This window comes from Agelaius tricolor, unplaced genomic scaffold (genome assembly GCF_023055355.1).
Source record: "Agelaius tricolor isolate 1412-34295 unplaced genomic scaffold, bAgeTri1.0.p SCAF_1, whole genome shotgun sequence".
NCBI lineage: Eukaryota > Metazoa > Chordata > Aves > Passeriformes > Icteridae > Agelaius > Agelaius tricolor.
In genome coordinates, this window is record NW_027269261.1 from 72091749 (window position 1) to 72108564 (window position 16816).

A 16816-nucleotide genomic window follows, 5' to 3' on the forward strand; every position below is an offset into this window, starting at 1 on the left:
CCTAGAGCACCCATGGCACACACCCCTTCAGGCAGCTTCCCTGGTCATGGTTCAGCCCACACATCATTCCCAGGGACATCACCCCACTCCCTGGTGACAGGGATCCAAATGGTGACATTATATCACTGTCACTGGAATAGATCCATTCAGTGCCCCGCAACTGAAAACCCCCAAAGCAACTGATTTGCCTAAATATTTGTTTAAATACTACTAAACCACCACATCACTCAGAGTAAGACAGGCCCTTCAGCTCAGGGGTGTAGGAAAGCAAACAATGGTGAGCTCCCCTGTGAGGAACCAAAACCATTTCTGACTTTTGGATTGGTTGTGTTTAACTGAGAGTCCTTTAGACAACCACAAAAAATAGAGGAAATTGTGTGAAGGAGCAAGCTGCATCACTTCTAATGAGTGTACAAGCAAAGGCAAGCAACACTGGGAATTTTTTTTTTGGGGTATCTAAGGACAGTAGAAATTCAGATCAGATTATTAAAACCTCACTGTGAAAAAACCTCCACAATGCTTCTGAGCAGAAGGATTTCTGGGCCAGTCTTAGATGATTAATTGCTTGTGACACCTCCAGAAACTTGAGATGCTCCATGCAATACAAAAGGAAATTCAGATTCCCTGCAGCACCACAGGCATATGCTGTACATCCTGGCAGCACCATGGCTCAGGGAGCTCATTTTATTTGTGTAGCCCCTGGGGTGCTGGGAAGGATGGCAGGCAAGGGGTTAAGTAGTGGCACCGTGGTTTCTGGAGGGGAAAGGCATGCCTCATTAACCAGCTGGAATTCATCGAGGGTATGAACACCAGGGTGGACATGGGAAAGGCAGCAAACACCACATTACTGAGATTTTCAGGGTACATTGAACACAGGTCCTCATAGGAGGTCAGTGCCCATGGCCGGATGGTGGCAGGAAGGGAAAACGGCCCTGAGAAGTCAGGAGCCATGGGAAGAGAGTGGACACCAGGGTGGTTGGAGCAACCTTCACTCTGCCACCTCTCCATGCACAGCCATGGCTTCTGTAACCATTTGCTCCACCAGACAGGAGGACAATGAACGTGCAGTTGAGGCTCTGAAAACCTGACTCATCTCTTCCAGGAGTGCAACCCTCAGATTTCCAGCCCATCATACTCATTCACTAAGGTAACATGGTACAACTGCATGGCTCTGTGGTTACTAATCCAAGTATCCTGCAGCTCCAAAGAGGTGTGAAAGAGTTCAGCACAGGCACTTCACTGCTCAAGGCTCACCTGCCCCAAGCCTTGGGTCCAGCAGACAGCATGTGGACAGCAGCTGCAATGCTGCTCCTTTAAATATAATGTCATGTGTTTCCCACTATGATCAAGTCCAGGATTGCTCTATTATCCCCATTATAAAATTCTACAGTTAAACTGAGGCACAAAAACCAGATCCACATGGAAAATGAATTCAGCATCTCTTTACCCAAAATGTAAATTAGGAATTTCATTCAGAAAAGAGGAAAAATTTATTTCAACTCCTTTATCTGTCCTGGTGAATTTGAAGAGTGTTATTCTGGAAATAATATTTTATTTTAATGTAAAAAATCAATTTAGCATGGAAGGAGGAGAGCAGAGCTATGCATAACCTCCTACAAGAGGGATTCACAGTAGCACAGTAGGCTTGTAGAAAAGCAATTGTTCTCTGTTCCCTGGCTCTATGAGTGATTTAATGTTCACATGGCACATTGAGCACAACAATGAAGGTGGAAACCAAACAAGTCCAAACCTCCATGTGCTTAAGAAATTCTTTTGCAGGGTAAGAAATACAGATTTGACCCCACCCCCAGTGAATCCAGCTCTTCCATATTCCAGGAGACTGATTTTGCTCCATTGCTGGAGCTAAAGACAAACCATCAAACTCTTGCCCCATGAATTTTGGTTGTTTTGTTCCCCAGACAAACTATTGAGCACTTCTGATACAAACTGAGAAATAGTTACCCAATGACTTAAAGTCTTTTCCATAGCTCCAAGAATTGCAGTTTTTCTTTTTTTTTAGTCAAAGTTTTCTTAGAAGTGCAAGTCCCTGACACAAAATAGGAGCTAGAAAGTACGTGAAGGTATTGCTCATGGAGTGAAGACAGTGAGACTACTTGTATTACATTTTTTTACCTAGGGCAAGGCTATGATGGGTTTGTCTGCTCAACCCTGCTCCTTTTTATTTCAAACTTCATCTGGAAGATTTACAGCAGCACTAGCAATGCTAAGGGAAAACTGTTCATCCATTTACAACTCAAGTTTGGCTGTGATTTACATTTGAAGCAGATATTTTAATCCCACAGTTGCATATCAGGTATACTTAGATTTACCACAGTTGTTCTTTCCTCTGGTCAAACAAAAAGTCATTTGGGAAAATCATACACATAAATCCATTCATTTATAACATTTTCAAAATCAGTTTTGCGAGCTATGTCCCAGGACAGAGCATTCTAAATCTGAAAACATGCTGTCCTTGAATCACCAGGGTTGAGGGACTGTGTCATTGTAGGGGAAAACACACGGCCAACAGAACTGACCCCTCTGACCTCACCCTGTCTTTGCTCCTCAACACCCTCATCAGAGTGTGTTCAACATTCCAGCTAAAGCACCTGGATTGGGACCTGCCTCTTGCTTTATTTCTACATATTAGATGCAAAAATAATATTCCATTCCAACACTGAGCCTTTTCATTCAAATCTTCACAAGACCAGACCAAATAAACACTCCACAGGGCTCAAATTGCCTTCCCAGGTGAAGCCTCCTCTGACCAGCCAGCCTGACCTCAGACAGTGCCAGTGCCACCAGCTGCAGGTACTCAGCTTTGCTCTCACCCTGCAAGAGCCACGAGGAGTATTTAGGGTACTCCCAAACACTTTTCCTCATTAAGGGAAAAGTCCCAGTGATCCCAAAGAGTGCCAGGAAGGCCCCAAGTGCCAGGGGTTTGTCCCACCATGCAGCTGTTTGGCACAGCACACCATCCCTCATAACATCCTGTCATCTTGTGGGCAGGTCCACCCATTTCCACCTCTCCTTAAAGCTTGGGAAAAGCTCTGGGTAGTTAGAGCTTTTGATCTTTATTTTCCTTGCAAACCCTTAAGATTCTGGAACTAATATTTCCATGCCTAAATGACAGAGGAGCAGACCCCACAGCCATGCAGGCTACAGCAGAGCCATGCAGATGTGAGAAACACCAAGTTCTTCAGCTGAGGTGATGTGAACTGCTGCTTGGGGAGTGAAGAGGGTGGTGACATCCCATTAAAAACTCCAGGGTATGACTGAAGAAGCACTAAAACATTTAAAACATTGCACCTTTTCTTCCACACTTTTTTTTCCCCAGTTCATTTAACATTTGCTTCTGGCCCAGGTATGATGTGAGTGCGGGGACAGACTCAAAGCATCATGATATCACGTTGAGGTGACCCCTTGAGTAACCAACACGTTGCTCAGCTCTCCTGCCCATGTGCACCACACAAGTTGACAGATGGGCTGCAGCTGAAAAAAAAGGTGCTGCCAGTTCCCCGCATGCAGAAAACATCAGCCTTGATTGCTTGCAGAGGTGTGCCACTCTTCCAGAGATCTCCCTCAAGCAACACCTATGCCAAAAGTGAGGATGCAAATTCAATTGTATTGAAGGAAACCAGAGTTTATTTAGCATTTATTACCCATTTTGTTGTCAGACATGGCTTCTTCTGTGTTGGTTTTCCTCTGGTAAACACAGAATTTTTTTAAATTTTATTTTTTTAATAAAATATATAAAACATTGTGCATTGCTATCCATAGGAAAACTGTAGTTTAACAACAACAACAACAACAAAAAAGAATAAGGCACATTCCTGTGCAGCATCTTCAAATATATATATATATATATATTTAAAACAAAAAGAAAACCTTTTTCAACCTCTTTGAGGTTGTTAACTTCTCACTAGTGACTGACACATCTCTTATATTACCAGAATTTCACTGTTGGAGATGGGTTGGGTTGTGTTTGACAGGGGCCAGCAGGGAGAGCAGACTCAAAAAAATAATAGGATTTTATCCCTGAGGTGTCAGTAAAAAAATTAACTGTTCCCATTGAAAAGGAAGATGAAAAGACAGCCATAAATAACTGAACACACTATGGCAAACATCCAAGCACCGAGATGATTTCACGATGGAAGAATCCCCCTCCCTCCCATCCCCCAGTACTTAACAAGTCCTATTTGCTGTTGGGTTGTAATTAGGTTAATCTCATGGCTTCTGAAGTCACAAGACAATCAGTCAGGATGCACCTCCCCCAAATCATCTTTCCAGAGTTGTCATTTTGTTCACAATTCTCCCGCAGTCCTCGGGAAAGGGAAACCAAAAAACCCTAAATGAAGGCTCCTGGAGAGCCTCCTTGTCCAGCCAAGAAAGGAGCACTCACACCAGGATGTGCCCAATGCCACATCCCACACGGGAGAGCTGCCATTGTCTCCTCCCTGCCTGCTGCTCGGAAATGAAGTTGGCAAGTTGGCACTCACTTCTTTGAAACCAGAAAGTGTCCAGGAAGAGGGGTGATACCAATATGTCAGGGAGAGATCTGGGGAATCATCACGGCTGTCCATCCACGCACTCCAGGTGGCACGCCTGATGGGAAAAGGGGAGATGCCGGTGTTGTATTGTCCCCTCCCTCTCCTCCCCGAGGTGTGGGGCAGCCCCGGGGAGCAGGGCAGGAGCACGGAGCCCCCATGGCTCAGTAGTAGCGGTTGAGGCTCCTGGTGCCGGGAATGTCGGGCTGCCCGTTCATCCAGATCTCGCGGATGATGCGCTCCCGCTCCTCCAGCCGCTGCGCCCGCTCCAGCTCCTCCGCCGAGGTGAACACGTTCATGTTCAAAGTCCTCTCGAACCTGCGGTGCCTGCGGGCGGACAGGTCCGACGTGGTGTCCGAGTCGTCGTCACTGTCGCTGCTGTCGCTGTCGCTCTCCCGCTCCCGGGGAGGTTTTTTGGAGGAGGAGCGCTTGCAGTCCGTCCGGCAGGACACCCGGAGCACCAGGGCCAGCAGGGTCAGCACGAGTCCAATGCACACTCCGGACACGAAATACAGCGCAGCCCGCTCGGGGTTTTCTGCAGGGAGAAGGGAAATGATGGAAGAAAAGAACCCTTTAAAGAGCAGAACACACGCGGCCCCTCCGTGCACACACCACAACACTTTCTGGAGGGGCCGAGTTTCCAATGGCTGCTTTTACTTCCATGCCCTCCTCTCTCCTCCCCCCAGGGCAATCAGGAATTTAAACCCTGGAATTGCTGCCAAGGCATTTGCCCACATGGAGAATGTGGGTTTGCTGCAGTTGTGTTTTGAAGTTGTCGGGAAGGGAAGGGAAGGGAAGGGAAGGGAAGGGAAGGGAAGGGAAGGGAAGGGAAGGGAAGGGAAGGGAGCAGCCCCCAGAATTAAATCTGATTCCCACGGGGTTGCTGCACAGCCAGCTGCCGGTAAGTGCATCTTACTGTGGCATCCTCTGCCTGCACACCAGGCATAAGGATGATTGCAAAACTTTATGTGCCCTGTGCTATGGCCCAGCTGAAATGGAAGGCTTGGCAGCATGGCAAAAATGCACATTATTTATTCATAGACTTCATTTGCTTATCTAAGGCAAGAGTGCTGGCTCCCTGCCCAGACCACCAAAATATCTACCTGTGCTCCACAGGCAGAACTGGAGTCAGTGCACCAACAGGATGAGTCCTGCACAGCCACATTTCTGAGGTGATATAACGAGACTCCAAAGGATCCACAATGCCTTTCAAACTAGGTCATCTTGTTTATGTACCACCTCCTTAATTTTTTTTTAGCTTTTTTTTTGGTTCATGGGACTACTTAGATGTGTAATTATGATAAATGGTGTTACTGCCATTCCCCTGGGCTGAATCATCCTAGTTTATTGGTGCACTAAATGAGTAAAGGTGAACTGAGCAGAAGTGTCAAGGCCAGCTCTACTCTGCAGTGTCTGCTGAGTGTCTTGAGCTCAAGGATGGAGTCAGTTCCTCAGATGAGTTTTACTCCCTTGAACCCAGAGATGGATCTGTAACAGCTTCTGCCAGCTGAGACCCTGACATTTGACCCAAAAGATCTCTGTAGCTAAAAGGCTTCACTTCTCTGCACTGTGCTTTTAGAAGTGCCCTTTCCAGCCAATCTCCTAAAGCAAAGTTTGTCAAAGGTGAACTGGAAACTATTTGGAGATGTTCAAAACTCAACAGGGAAAGACCCTGCTCTAATTTCAAAGCTGGCTCTAAATTAGAAGTTAGCCATGCTCTGACCAGGGGATTGGACCTGGTGACCTGCAGAGGCTTTTTCCAATCTAAATTATTCTTTGACTACATGGTCAGAGCCCAAACACTGGCTTGTGCTGTTCTAAACCAGCCTGTAGTTCCAGGCCTGTAGGTGCTCATGGAGCAGTTAAAGAGATTAAATGCCTTTGTGCTCTTCACTTCTCTTCCAAATGAATCTCAGAGGTGACTGATGAGCCAAAGTGGAAGAAGATGTCAAGACAGTCTGAAAATTGGCTATTAAATCATTAGACTGATCCAAAAGTGGTTGGTGTGGATGATATGGGGAAAAAATCAGGCTGAAGACAGGACAAAGAAAGATAAGGAAAGTGCAGCAGATAAGTAAAAAAAAAAAAAAAAAGAAAAGGGTGGACCAGCCTCCTGCAAACTCAGCTGTAATGCAAAGAACAAGCAGGACACTGAACTGAATGTGCCAGTGGGCCCATGACAGGGGGTTAAAACTGATGGCCTTCAGGTCTTCAGATGGTCTGTAAGGTATCTTCCAGCCAAATATTCTACAAAATGCAGCAGTAGTTGGAAGGTCATGTAAGACCAAAGCCACAGGCTTTAAGCTAAGATATTTTGACAAAAGACAGCAAAATTCCAAAGGTAAAAAAGATACTGGAGCAGGCATGGAGAATGTGCCAATGGCCCTTGCAGCAGCCTGGCTGAGTGGAATCCTGCCTCCATTGGAAGCAATGGCTACTCTGAATGCAAGGGTCAAGACTCAAATTAAAACTGCAGCCTCCTTTGTGCAGTAGGAGGAAAAAGCAAAAGATGCTGCTGTCCATCCAGTCCTATGTAAACAGTAAAGAAAAAAAAAAAAAAACAGGAAAAGCAGAGTCCCTACCTGATAACACTTTTACCTCTATGTGCAATTTAACTGAGGACAGTAATCACCCAGCTCCCCTTGTGGGCAGCCCTAAGGGCTCTGGGGCCACCTGGATCATGGGAGTGTGAGCAAATGAGCAGAACTGGGGTGTTTGTCCTGGAAGGCACTGGGTGCAGTCTGCCTTGGCTCTGCCTGGCTGAGAGGATGCCATGAGCACTTCCCTGAGCACCAGTCCTGCACACACATGGGCTTGATTTGGTTGCATTAGTTCCACTGCTCGCTCCTTTAGAGCAACTCATAAAAAAAACATAGATTGGAGCCTGAGACACAGACACATGTGGATTCTCTGCCCCCAATTTTGCCCTTGTCTTGCCTTTCCTTTCTCCTCTACACTCCTTTTTTCATGCTACTGTATCCAGTACATGAACAATTTTACCTCCATTGCTCCTTAAGCAACCATTTTTCTTCCTCTGCCTGTGCTCATCCGTTCAGCCCTTCATGCAGTGCAAGAGCTGTAATTGAATTTTTGGGCTCCAGTGGCATTTATGAGCTCCTACAGCTACTCTGTCAACATGTGAGACACTGAGTGGACTTCCTCACAGAGATGTAACCCTGTGTTCAGCTGCAGTCTTGACATTTATCGTACATACAATCCACTTGCACAGCAGCATCTCTTTTTTTTTTTTTTCACAGCAAAAGAGCAACTTAAGCTAAAAACCACAGGCTCTGCTTTTTCTCACTTAAAGTAGCCAAGTCAGCAATAGCCTAGCTTTGGGGGTTTGATGGCTGATTGGTGATTTTGAGAGCCTAACCCAGTGCATGTTCTACTTGTAAAGACCAAAACCAGGCACCTTCTTCAGCAAATGGATGCTCAGCAACTTCCAAAAGCTTGAAGGTGGCCCAGATTCATCACATCAACAGGGAAGCTTCTCAAAACACTCATTATACTGGGAAAAGAAGTTCTTTTAATGTGTATTGGCATGAGTATCAGGAGTTAGCACAATTTTGATATGCATTCTTGTGTGCTTATGTGTGTTTACACTCATTAAAACATAGATTTTGACCACTGAAGCTTTTTCTTCCAATGCTGTAGATGACAGCTCCCAGCTTCCAGCAGAACCCAGTCTCTGCCAATCTCTTTGGCTGGGGCTACGTTTTTCCTTCCTTGTATTTCTCTCTCTGGAGTGGAAGGATTGATAAAAATGTCACTGATTTAACCCTAAAATTAGTCCATGCAGACAAAAGATATATGCTCTACATAACCCTCTACACAAAAGCCACTATTTTCTAGGTACTCAAACTGGACAAAAAATTAAAAACACATTTTATTTTATTTTTCCAACCAAACCAGCAGCAATTATGGAGCTTGTTTCCTGAGGTCTAGCAATCTGCTGGGAGCATCAGCCCAGACTGCCATTAATTCCCCAGGAAATGCCCCAGGCCAAGGCTGTTATTGCTATTATAATAAATTGTTTCAATAAATAAAAAACAATCTAGGCATTAACACTGCTGGCTTCCTGTAATGGCTTCATGCATTCTGTGGGGAGGAAAATTTCAGAGGGCCCCCAGTAAAAGGTTCAGCACTAAGCATGGCCAGACAAACAGTAGGAGCAATATCTTCTAGGGAATTTGCAGTCAGCCCCACAGGCTGCTGAAATCCCCTGACAGAACAGAGGAAGCTCTCCAGGAGCCCCTTATTAATAAGGCTCAGGCCAACCAGTCTAAAATTTGGAATGATCTCCCCTGGGCTGTATTTTGGAAGGCCCTTGTTAATAACTTGGCAGCAAAGCTTTGCTTATGAAAGAAGAATAAAACAGGAATTTCTGGAGGTCTCCCTCCAACTGCTTCATCCTAAATGCAGTGTCAAAAACTGGATAAGTCTCCTGTCCAAAAGGAGGCACTGGAAGAGCTCTGATACATTTTGAATGTTTAATATTTATATAATCATGAGGGACATTTCTGGTCTTGATAGTCTGTGACTGCAAGGACAGTTCCAGCTGTCACTGAGACTGGTGAAGACTTTCCAAACACTCAGGAACAGGACCACAACAAATTACAGGTCTGAGGTTTGTAGGCAGAGATAGCCTCTAATTAAAAACCTAATTTTATAAAGAAAATCAGCTTTCAAATAAAGAGTGTCTCTGAGTCTTTTGCAAGACTAAGCTCTAAATAATATTTATCTGTTGGATCAGCTACTAATTTCATTCCTCATTGACATTATTCACACTTTCTCCCTGTTTCTGAAGAAATAGGTTCTGGAATCTGTGATGAGACTGACACCTAACCGGCTCTGATACTTAACCATGACAGCTGCAAATCAGGACTCTTTTGCTTCCTGCTGTGATTTTTACTATTCAGCTGTCCATAGGAAGATTCCCAGCTCTTATGTGGGAATATCAGTCCAAAAGAGGGTGGAAATGAGCACAGAGGCTTTTGCTAATACTGGCACTTCTCTGTGCACTGCAAGACTCTGCATGTGTGAGTGACTGAGTCTGCACACTCTTCACCTGCAGCTGCCCACCCAAAAACTGCCATTTTGTGCACAAAATTTGAACACCGTTGAGCATAGAAGGGATTCCACTATTTGTGGATGCTCTCCCCAGGCTAAAAAACACCCTGCTGCCAGGAGAGAGGAAAGGCAATAGAGAGGATCATCCTTTCAAGCCTGCACTTTACCCATGAAATAGCAAAAACCCACAGCTTCATTTCCCTGCAGTGGACCTGAGAGTACCCACCACCCTCTGCCCAAGAGAAAAAACACTTTTTTATATTGCCCCTGCCTATTTACAATTTTCTTTTGCAAACTCCTATTCTGAGACAGCTCATCAGCACAGGAAAGCCCCGAACGCAGCACTTTCAGTCTGCAGAGAGCACCTGAGGGATGTTGTCAGTGTCATGGAACAGAGCAGCTCTTGCACTGCTGTTTCTCTTTGGCACCAGACTGTGGTCAGGAGCAGTGGGAAGATGTGTGACCCAGAACCAGCCCTCCCTGGCTGCTCAATACCTTGACTTTCCTGAGCCACTATAATGGATCTTCTATGGACATCAGCTGTGGCTTGAGCTGCCTTCAGGGCCCCAAACTCAGGCAGGCACAAAAATAAAAAAAAATTCAACTGCTTTGCTGTTCAAAAAATGCATTATGAAGAGGGATGGCTTAGCAGTGCTCTAGTTTTATGTAAATTATATTTGTGTCCTGTGACACAGTTTGTCTTTGAAGTCATAAGCTGAAACATCTCCATACTCACATATAACAAAATAAATCATGACAAATCCATCATTTCAACTAAAAGCAGAGGCTAAATTGCATGCAGCAGATAAAGATGGTTTAGGACATCTGCTGTTTCAATCCATGGGTCAGTCATCAAATATTTTTATAATAAATCACAAACTGGACATATATGTCACTGAGACTGAAACCCATCTAACAGCCATGGTGAGGAACATGGGAACCAGCTGATCCTTAAGGGCTCTTCCAACTAAAACATTCTATGGTTCCATGATACATATTGGAAAACATAAGTCCTGAACTCAGCATGTGAAACCAAAGTCTTGAGATCTGAGTTTACCTATTTGACATCCAGTGGACATGAACACCACACAAGGAAACCATGCAAAGACAGGGCAGACAAATCCCAGAGCAACAGGACAGTTGAAGCTGTTTGTGCTGCAGTAAAATCTGGAGGCTTCTGCCAAGGCTGACACCTTGTGACAGGGATGAATCAACACTTTGTGCCCCAAAACCAACATAGAGTCAAAGAGCTCTGCTATGGTCAGTGGAAGCAAGGTCCATGGAGCATTGTCAGCAGCCCTGAATCACAGTTCCAAATATCCTGGACCATTAATCCTACAGCTTTCTCTGCCCATTACTGTTCAGATGGGGAACACAATATTAACAGCATTTTGTTTTATAGTAGGGATAGGAAGGTAGGTATTCTCATGTTAAAACTGGTAGCTGTAGGTAAGGGGGAAGAAGTGGGATAGACAAAAGACTCCTTTAAAGCCTGTTTGTTTAACTTTTCCTTGGAGATACCCATGCAAGAAAACAAATCTATCCTACTCAGCTATCTTCTGTGAAGAACTCTACTAATTCCATTTAATCTGCCTGACTCTGAGGGCTGTCATGAAAAAATGCATCCTGATGACAGCACTGGATATGTAGAAGAGCAGAAATTTGTATAACCTTTCATGGTCCTTTTAGAAGAATCCTTTACTAAATAATATGCAGAAACACTCTTATTAATCTACTCAGTGGTTCCAAAGCGCAAAGCCCAAGTTAGCTGCTTCAAATCCAAATACTTGGATTAGCAGCATGGGGGCATCTCAGCAAGAGCAAGAGCATGGCAGCAAGAATGCACACTGTTTAATGAATTAGCAAAACTGAATGAGCTGGCAGACATGAAAAAGTAGCTCACAAATTCTGGAGTTTTAGTTAATATGGCCTTGAACACTTCCAGGAATGGGGCAGCCACAACCTCTCTGGGCCACCTGTGCCAGTGTCTCACCATCCTCACAGTAAAGAATTTCTTTCTAATATCTAATCTAAACCCATTCTCTTTCAGTTTAAAGGCATTCCCCCTGGTTCTGTCACTTTTCATTCACCTTTTAACGTGAATTTTTTTAGAAGACTGCTCCCCGTTACTTGAAAGATACACGTGGGTGAAAGATAAACTGTGATCCAAGGAAATCTCACTCTAAAGTAGATTTAAATGTACAATTAAGTAGACTCTCAAGTTACTTCATCTTCACACTTCTACTGAAGATAAGCCAAATTCTCTTAAGCAGTGTAAAGATTTGAGTGCTGCTTATTTTCCAAATTACAGGACAACAAACTTGCCTCCCTAATGAGCCAGGCTTTGATCTCCAGGAAAATGAAGCATTAGGAATAATACCACATGTAAGATTACATTGTGTTTAACTGCAGATGAGAGCAGAGCCAGTGGAAAGCAGTGCACAATAAACTCAGTTATACACTGCCTGCTAGAGCTGCCCCGGTCAGGCCTTCCAAGGGAGAATTCACTGAGAGAAGAATGAAATACACAAACAGTTCAGAGAGGCAGATTTATCCCCGGGTACCTGTGAAAGGAGGGTCTACAAAAAGCTTGCAGGAGCTCAGGGAGGTGTGAGACACCAGACAAACAGTACCTGTGATGAAGGCATAGGCTGCCAGGATGTTGCTGAGCAGGGCCATCTCCGTGCCGACGCCCACGGGCTCCATGCTGCTGCTGCTGCTGCTGCTGCTGCTGAGCCCCGGCGGTTCTGTCTCATCCACAGGGAGCAGGAGGGGAGTGTTGTCTACAGGGTAGAAAGTGGCTGACCTCCCCTTCTTCTTCTCTGCTTTGACACAGAAAGGGAATGAGGAATGAGGAATGTAGAACGTGACCCAGTCCGACCTCGCCTTATCCCCAGGTCAGCATCTGTGTTCAGAAATTTGGAGCTGCTCGACAGGGAGCCACCCAAATTTGCCCCTTTTTGGGGGGTAACTAAACCTTCTCAAGCAGCTTCAGCTGAGCACATACCTCCTCTGCATCCAGGCATCATCATCTCTCCCCCATCTCCTGCTCTTTCATGTCACCGCTTAAACACACCCACCTATGCTACAGCAAATATATAATCAGGTTTCTTTTCTCTTATGTAAATCAAAGGAGCCTTTATCAACAGTGGGTTCAGCTAAGCTTGTAAGGAGGACTGGAAAACACAGGCAGGGCCCACAACCCTTTGCTGGTGTGGTGCTGTAGTGATCCATCCACAGCTGGCAAACAGACGTGCTTTCTCTCCAACCTTGGTGGGGAAGGGCAGACCTGAGTTTATGACTTCCTTCAGAAGCCTGCTCGTATTGTGTTTCACCCAGACACCATTTCCGCTCTGGAGAGGTGAATGAACATGGGTTAATGATTTGATTTTATTTGTTGAGGACTAGAGCTAAGGAGGCAGTTCATTCCAGGAGGCTCAAAGAGACCCTTTCAGACCTTATCAGCTCGCTGTTGAGGGCTCCCCACACCTTGATCTGCAGGCAGACACCCCCACTACTCACAGAAGAGTAATTGTTTTCAACACAGGAAAAAGTCAATGCACAGGATCCAGCTCCATCATCCATGTGAGTTTTTAACTGTAGCTATTATAGATTTCCAGGCTCCCTTCTCTGGGTGTCTAGCTCTGGCCAAAAGCAAGCACCACTCTGTAAAATCACAGACTTGCACCTGGCTTCTGCTTATCTGCAGGTATTAAATTCAGAACACTGCCAGCTCCATCTCCAATGATGCCACCAGTGCCATGCAGCAAAGGCATTCTGTCAGGAGTGGTGATGTGAGATGGTCTCTGTTCCTTGGCTGCTTGATCCATCTCCTTTCCCTGCAAAACCAGCAGAGTGAGACATCGCCTTCAGCTTCCCGATGTGGGTGCCAGGAAGCAGCTCAGCCCAAGGAAGCAGTAACAGAAAGTGAGGGGTGTCAAAGAGAACAGGTAATACTGGATGGAGAGGGACTGAGGGCAGGAATGTGTGTGCAGTGATGCCAACTCCTGATCTGCCTGGAGGAGAACCAGCGGGGATGGATGTCCAGGTGTCACTGTGAGGGACCAGCCCCAAGGAATGTGGGCACAGCTGCACCTCTGCCACTGCATAGCTGCATGGCCTTGGGAAAGCCACATGTTCAAGGTTACCACGGTGTTAATGACTGGACTCCAAGCAAAGTGTTTAAACATGAGTGCTTGGGTGTCATATCCCAAAGAGTAAGATATCCCAAGAGCCTCTTGCTTTAGGAGAATAGAGGTTACTGCAGACCCCTTGTGCAAAATGGACACAGAAGGTCCAAGGGCACATTTGGCAGGAAATCAATAGCAACATTTCACAATATTTTTTAGTTCAGAATTTTTTAAAATTCACATTAACATGCCCTCTAATATCTCCTTTATCCTCCCTGTCTGGTAAATCTGCCTGTACAAGTGTTAGAATTTTTCCCTACTGCTGTTCCAAGGAAATCCAGAGATGCATGGTAAATATTTAACTTCCAAAAACTGAACCTAAAACTTGGATATTTCAGAGCATCTCAAGTAGCACCATGGATCTAAACTAAGGCAAGAGAATCCTGCTATTAGTTGATGGATAGCAGAGAGTCATTCAGCTCTCCCCACAGCAAACACTTGAAGCTCAATGTATTTGCTCATACAAAAACATCTAAGACACCCCAGGGCCAGGAGGACATCCATGCAAAGTTGGCAGGTATGAGAAGGGATGGAAGGGAAATGCCCACCCTTCTAGAAGCCAGGTGAACACCGCAGGTGATCACAAATGACACATTTGTATGGGGGTAACGGAATCCTGCCCGAGATGTCTCTGACTGAGGTCTAGCTCTGAGCTAGTTAATGTAAGATCCCTTCACAATTGAGGAAAATGAAGGGCACCACCAGGAAATAATCTCATACATATTTCCGATGTCAGAGGGACACCACTCTGTTGGGTGTGGAGCAGCCCTTGTAAACCATGTGCCACAGCGGTGTCTTCAGGAGGCAGAGTAAGGGATAACTCCTCTCGAGATGTGAGGTATAAGAAGAATCCCTTTTTTTTTTTTTTTCTCTTCTAACTTGTCAAATGAACAGATGCAATCAAACATGTTTTTAAATTAATAGTGGCCTGCATACCCTAAACTCCAGCAAAGAGCACCACAAAACCACAGAACTGGTTTTATCATTGGCAGGATTGTACAAGCACAGACACAGAAGGCAGAAAATGACTGGACTTATGCAGGAAGGAAAAAACAAACACACACAATTTCTCAAGGGCCATGTGTTACTACACTATGGGGTTCCCTGGTCTGCCATTTCTTTAAGGATCATACTAAAAGATATTCCCTTTCCTCCCGGCTGGCTTTGGAGACTTTTCAATGCCTAATCAGCTCGCTACTACTGGTTTTCTCCTTACCACCCTTTCTTAGCTGTTGCCAGTTACCTGAATGATTTCTCTGTGAGTTTACACCAAAGCTGAACAAAATTCTTTCAGCCAGCAGTAAATTTGCCCAACACCACAGTATAAGCACAGGAGAGGTTATTCATGATACCAGGCTGACGTTAGCAAATAGTTTTAACAAAAGAAATAAAACAGGAAAAGAGATTACAGAAATTTTCAAGTATTTTGTTATTTTTGAAACATTCTTCTAGGTTTTAATTTCAAAATGACATCTTCGTTTGAAAAGTGGTGCATATTTTGAAAGTGAATGAATAAACTATGTGAAAACTAAACAAAAGGTGTCATTAGTACAAGTTAAAATGTTTAGATGAGTGGAAATGAGTTCAGGATATTTTTCCTTGCTTAAAAGAATCTCCAGGATCACAATATTTATTTGGAGCTAACTTAAAACTCTTTTCCTTGACAGTTTTTCAGTAAGACCTCCAAACTGACAAACCTGTTATTGCCAGTTCTTGTTTATTTTTGAATTGACTATCCAAGCTGTAGATTAACTTTGCCAGAAGTGTAGACAAAGACAAGCTCTGCCCATACCCACCCTCAAGCTGAATCTCTGGGAGCACAGACTGGGATTTTCAGTAGTGTCATAAACCATCTCCTGCATATTGGGAAACAACACAAAACCACAGAGGAATCCAACACGTGCTCACCTGTTCTTTTCCTTTATTCATACACCACCCCTTCCTCCTACTCACCTATCCCTAGAGATGGCTAAGATCTGACTTCATTCATATCTTTTCACTTTGCATTTTATGAAAATAGCATTGTATTTCAAAGCTCAGTTGAAAACTTCTCTGTCACATGAGGCAGATCTACTGCCTGTTTTTTTTTTTTTTCCTTTGCCACTAGACAGGTCTGGAAAGTATTTCTGTGATGAGTTTGAACAGGCATGGCCATGACTGCTATCCCAAGAAACCCAGTGTTTCTTGAACAGTTCCACTTCAGCCCATTGCTGGTCACACCTTGAAGCTGTCACAACCCTTTCTGACTGTGACATGGATGGGATTTAGGAGCAATACAGAAATCCAGAAAAGAGGAGATGGGAAGGAACAGTTAACACAACACCCTTAGGTTTGGCCAACATGACAATGGTCACAGCTACCTGGGAGAGCTGGCTCTATGTTGGAAGGAGAGACATCCGAAAGGAGCACGCCGTCCTCTATAACATTGGGGTCAAACACTCTTGGCTGCAGTGGAAAATGTGGCTTCTGATGCCCTTGTTGATTGGTTGGTCCTGCCTGAGTTTCATGCAGAAGCTTCTTGGGAACTGAAAGAGAGGAGCAAGAAGAGCACAGTTGTTAGAGTGAGTTATTTCAGCTGGTCAGAATAAGAATTGTCACGTCATGCTACAGGCTCAGCTGATAGTTAATTATACCACGTGCAGCCCAAACAGACACTGATTTTCCACTATGATGAATGCTCTCCAAATGCCAGCACAGAGACATTCAATGAGAGAATGCTGGAAACCATAAAGTGATTAAGATACAGTTTATTTACAATTAAGCCTTGAGACTAGGCTAAGGATCAGATTCAGATGTTCTATTTAGACACTCATCTCAGAAACTGAAACAGAGGTTAGTAAGCCAGGCTTTGGCCTCAGTTCTAGGCTTCAAAGCACTCCAGTTAGAGCTCTCTGCTCCTACCATGACAGCAGGCTGGACAGGATGCCCTATAGCAATGGGAGCTATAGCCATGCCTGAAATCCTGCCTCTCTCGGCCATCAAGCTGCTGGCTCAAGACTGAACATC

At 44.7% G+C, this 16816-nt stretch overlaps 1 protein-coding gene across 1 annotated transcript in view; it reads right to left on the bottom strand.

The window, feature by feature from the left end:
• Positions 1 to 3369: 3369 nt before the first annotated feature.
• Positions 3370 to 16816, bottom strand: part of EVA1A (eva-1 homolog A, regulator of programmed cell death) — a 104810-nt gene continuing 91363 nt past the window's right edge. Inside the window, exons 2-4 of the mRNA XM_071439605.1 lie at positions 16171 to 16335; positions 12254 to 12442; positions 3370 to 5082 (exon numbers count right to left, since the gene is read on the bottom strand). Of these exons, the coding sequence (XP_071295706.1) occupies positions 4712 to 5082; positions 12254 to 12442; positions 16171 to 16335 (725 nt within the window). The 3' untranslated portion in view covers positions 3370 to 4711. The remainder of the gene's footprint in view (positions 5083 to 12253; positions 12443 to 16170; positions 16336 to 16816) is intronic.